The 5,000-nt window shown below is 36.3% G+C and overlaps 1 protein-coding gene across 1 annotated transcript in view; it reads left to right on the top strand.

The window, feature by feature from the left end:
* The window catches only part of LOC122262673 (UBX domain-containing protein 1), an 8,583-nt gene that overhangs the window by 2,526 nt on the left and 1,057 nt on the right, over positions 1-5,000 (top strand). Inside the window, exons 2-7 of the mRNA XM_043030769.2 lie at positions 481-617; positions 720-957; positions 1,213-1,336; positions 1,631-1,758; positions 2,519-2,741; positions 3,007-3,196. Of these exons, the coding sequence (XP_042886703.2) occupies positions 481-617; positions 720-957; positions 1,213-1,336; positions 1,631-1,758; positions 2,519-2,741; positions 3,007-3,196 (1,040 nt within the window). The remainder of the gene's footprint in view (positions 1-480; positions 618-719; positions 958-1,212; positions 1,337-1,630; positions 1,759-2,518; positions 2,742-3,006; positions 3,197-5,000) is intronic.

Consider the following 5,000-nt stretch of genomic DNA (forward strand, 5'->3'; position numbering starts at 1 on the left):
TATTAGGATGCAGACAAGGAACAAGTAATCTTAATTATCTAATCCTAATAGGAAGAGCAGTACAAAGTCATAGGAGAGTATATATTTTTGAAATTTTGAGCATTCATTTTCCCAGCTCAGATATATTAAAAATTCCAACTAAGCAACTTTATTACAAGACCAATTTGTGTCTGCAAAGTAAAAAAAATTCCTTGTGTAAAATTATTGCTTGATCTGAGACTTTACAGTAATGAGCAAATTCTTTGTAAAAGCGGTCCAGATTTTGCTTTATTTCATCAGCATAGGACTTTTTGCCTCAATTTATGCATGAAATGAAGATTACTCCAATCAGATCATATTGGTGAAATCACTTCTTATAGAAATAGCTCAACATTGTGAATTCTTTCAATTAGTTTAACACCTTTTTGTTTGAGCAGTAGATACAGTAGAACGCTTCTTTGTAGTATCTCCAGTTATTAGATATAACCCTTGATTGTGCAGGAAGAAGGCGTTGGCTGTGACTGGAGGTGGTGGCGTAGAGCAGGCAATGGAATGGCTCTTGGCACATGCTGACGATCCAGGCATCAACGACCCACCTGCAGAGGATGTAACGGGTGCTGCTTCTGGACACAGTCTTGGTCAGTTTCGTGGCATTTATGATTAGTTCTTTGGTTATCAATTATTGACATTTTTATTGTTGGTGATGTGACTTTATACCTAACTTTTACCTTCATTCCCAGGCTCTCAGCCGGCCGCGGAAAAGAATGAGGCCGGTGAAAAGAGCGAGGCTGGTGATGCAAAGATGGAGACCAGTGATGCAAAGATGGAGACCAGTGATGCAAAGATGGAGGCCAGTGATGCAAAGATGGAAGCCAGTGATGCAAAGATGGAGGCCAGTGATGCACCAGAAAATAAAAGCGAAGAGACAGGAGAGTCTTCTGCTGATGGAGAGGCTGCTAAGTCTATTAAATGTGATGAGTAAGGATTTTTATGACAGTTTCATGTGGAAAGACCTTCTGAGATTCTAGTACTGCTAAAATCTCATTTCCATACTATTGCGTAATATGATACATTTTAGAAGGCCACTTGGAGCTTCAGTATAAAAGGAAACTATATTAATGTCCCAGAGTTTTTCATCTAACATTTTATCAAAACCATATTTGTTACTGTGATTGATATAAACTCTGTGATTGATATAAACTGTAATAGAATTGTATTTATTTTTATTTCTAGCTGTGGTAAACTTTTCAAGACTTCTGAGGAGGTAGAGTTTCATGCTGTCAAATCAGGCCATTCCAATTTCTCTGAGTCAACTGAGGAGAAGAAACCTCTGTCAGAGGAAGAGAGGGAGCAAAAGGTATGCCATGAGCTGAGTCGACTGAGAGATTATAATGATTATTATTATATTATTATTATTGTCAACATGAATCAACCAAAGCGAGTTTTTTTCCTCTCTTGAACACCATAATAATACTATAAAGAATGATCACCCTTGGACAGTTGTAATCTTAATTTTATGCTTTTAGGCACAAGTTCTTTTGTTTCATTCTTCTTTTTTTAGCACAGTTGTTACATATTTTCACTCATGCTGAAGCTAAAATTCCTTTGCCATGTATGATTTTGTTCAACAATGAGACTATCTTACTTGCAGAAAAGGGAACTAGCGGAAAAGATTAAGCAGCGGAGAAGGGAGAGAGAGGAGATTGAGGAGAAAGAAGCAAGAGAGCGAGAGAGAAAGAGGATCCAAATGGGACAAGAAATTGCTGAGAGAAAGCGCATGTACATAAGTCTTTTGTTATGATTTTCATTGAACATTAACTCACCATACATATTTCACAATGAACTTCCCCATAATTTGCTACTTATGAGGTGCTCTTGACCCAGTTATTGCAGTGCACTTGATGAGAGAAGGCATTTTGGGGAGAGATTCCCCAGAAAAGATTTTAAATGATCAGCTATGTAGTTATCTTTTGTTCAGGACTATAATTAGTGTGCTAAATATGTGTGTTTGTCTGTGTTTGCGTGTGTATGTGTGTGTTCTAGTAAATTGATGAAATAACAAATGAGCTTCTCTGTAATTGAAATGCAGCAAAAGGTAAACTCTGTGTTTTCATGGCTAGATTAAGAGTAAAGAGGTCTTTAAGTTTAAGTTACTTAAGTTATGAAATCAGATGGGATATACTTATAGTTACTTATAGTCTTGTAAACCAATAGAAATTGAAGTAATGGGCATTGCAAATAGAGAAGGAAGTTTGATCTTGGTGTTTGAAATATATTTCTTTATTCATGAATTTCAGTCTATCCATCAATTATGAAATACACACAGTCAGTATATTGCATTCCTTGTAGAATACTCAGCTTACTTAAAGGTTTATTTCTTAATTGCCAGCTTAAATTTTTAAATATATATGAAAAAGACTGCAAGGAAAGAGTAATGCATGTTGTAGAAAAATATATATATTATATATATATAGTATAATTTTTTTCTAATGCTCATTTCATGTTTTTAAGTGTTTTTATTGCTCTTCCATTAATCCAGTATGCAAGAGCAAGAAATGATACGCATAGCAGAGGAGCGCAGGAGAGAAAAGCTAGAGGATAAGATTGCTCGGCAAAAGATTAAAGATCAGATTGAGGCTGACAAGAAAGCAAGAAAGGAAATGTTTGCAAATAAGGAAGCAACCGCTCAACCTCCGCCCCCAAAGCCTCAGCCAGTTGCACAGCCAGCACAGAAAAAGGAATACACAACAACTAGGTTGCAGGTACCTGTCTGGTTCTCATGTTGCAATTGATTTTCTTTTGGAATAGATATGACTGTTACTCTGTTACTGAATAGAGGATCTCTCCTGGATCATCACTGTGTTCATTCCTTGTTAATTTGTGCATTCTGTTTATATTAATTCAGTTTATATAATTTTTCTGTCTTTCTTTCTTTCTTTTTATGTACTGGGCTATGTATGTATATATGTTTTCCTCTATTTTAATTCCTTTTTATTCTTATTTTTCTTCTTTTTTTTTTTTTTTTAGATCCGTCTGCCATCAGGGTCACCACTTGTCCAAGAATTCAAAGCTAAGGAAACACTATCCGCTGTCCGTCTCTGGATCAGCCTCAATCGAAAGGATGGAGCACCCACAGACGAGCCGTTCAACCTTTCCATGTCATTCCCAAGGAAGAACTTCTCAGATGAAGATATGGATAAGCCCTTGGATGTCTTAGGTGAGAAGTCCTTTGTTGTTATACATGGTCTTGTAAGAGGTGCAATAGGTATTTGTAAAGATGAAAGAATGTGATTCTTAGTTGAAAATCATTTATACACCTGCGCATGTTTCTGATTACTTTAGATGTTTGATGGATTTTAAAATGCAACTATTGGAAATAGTGGAGTTGATGCATTAGAGAGTGATATTAGGCAGGTATTTGCAACTTCTTAACCCATTAGCAACGGATGGCATGATCTGCTGCAAAGGCAGAATCGGTCATAGACATGGATGGCACCGTGCCAGACATGTAATACAGCCATCCTATTGCACAAACATTTTTTTAATACTGCGACCAATGGGTTAAGATTATAAATCCTTAAAGTATGGAACATAACAGTATCCTCAGACTGAAAATCATGCTATTAACCCATTGGCTACAGGATGTTCCTTTGTTAGCTGGTACCTGTTCTGAGGTGCGAGGACTTCCAAACAAGTTTTGTTTCAGAGTAAGGGAACGACATTCTCACTTTCTTGCAATGCTAGAGCCGTTTTTGTGTGTATGTTTTATTCTGTCATGCCATCTGAGAGGATTTATCAGTATTGTAATATGATGAATTTCTTGTATGGTGCCCATATCAGCTCATTGTATTTTTTATACTGCGTGCAATGAAAGTATTAATTTTATGGGAGGACAAAAGCAACATCTTTCTTGTTTCTTTTCTTTTTTATTTGTTTACTTTTATAAACAAATATGAGAGAGAACGTCATCCCCAGTAAGAAATAAGAAACATGGAGTGATAAGTAGGAGGAAAGCAACTTGTATTTATGCCTGCAAGGGCCACGGCTCAAACCAGCCTTCGTGGCAGAGTGACACATTGCAACCACAGTGCGTGTTCTGGGTCACTTTTCTCTTCACATTCAGCCTGCGCTACTGCATCATTAACACTCTAGATATTGGTGGATGCCCTTGACAGCTTTCTCTCCTGATAGTGCTAGGAAGGGCAACATTTATTTGCATGTTTTCAAACAAAACTTATTGTAAATATTAGGGTGATATAGTAAAAATAATGATGATTACAATCATCAGTCATCAAAGATAAATATTACTCAAGGAGTTATTTAAAGTGCACCACTCTCACTTGCCATCAAATACGCCATTATGACTATTTTCATGTATGTCTCGCAGCCTGTTTGCAATGGGTTAATGGCATTATGTATTTCACCAATAAATTATTGATACAGCAGGACAACGTGGCAAGAATTGGCAAGAAAAATTTAATGTAAAGTGGCAGCATATATTTCCTGTGTGCTGAGTGTTGTTGAGATTATAGTTCATTGTTTAACTTTCAAAATACACTTCACTGTCAAAGTAATATACAAAATGCATATATCTTTATAAGATTATCTATTTAGAGTCACATATTGTTTCATCTTTGCAAAAATCTCCTGGCATTTGTAATATATCCTTTATGGAAATGTTCTCTTTTTCAGATGGGGAAAACAAAGAAAGTGATATTTGGGCAATTAAATATATTGATAAAGATATCACTCTATCAAACATTAGAAACAGTATTCAACTGTTATTGAATTAACTAAAGCATTGGACATACATACCAACTGCTTCACCTTATATTTAATTAAGATTAGTATAGGTTAGGTGTCTTAAAAACAACAAGTTATGTCACTAGTACATCCATTGCAGTGGTTGTAACATATCACTTAACCCTTTCCCGACGGGGCACTCGCTACGCGAAGACCCCTATGCCGGGCGATTGCAATATTGCATTGAAATCGTCACACTGGCTTGACGCCCCGGCATC

Source organism: Penaeus japonicus, unplaced genomic scaffold (genome assembly GCF_977035675.1).
Source record: "Penaeus japonicus unplaced genomic scaffold, GWHDUDI00000001_assembly GWHDUDI00000011, whole genome shotgun sequence".
Taxonomy (NCBI): domain Eukaryota; kingdom Metazoa; phylum Arthropoda; class Malacostraca; order Decapoda; family Penaeidae; genus Penaeus; species Penaeus japonicus.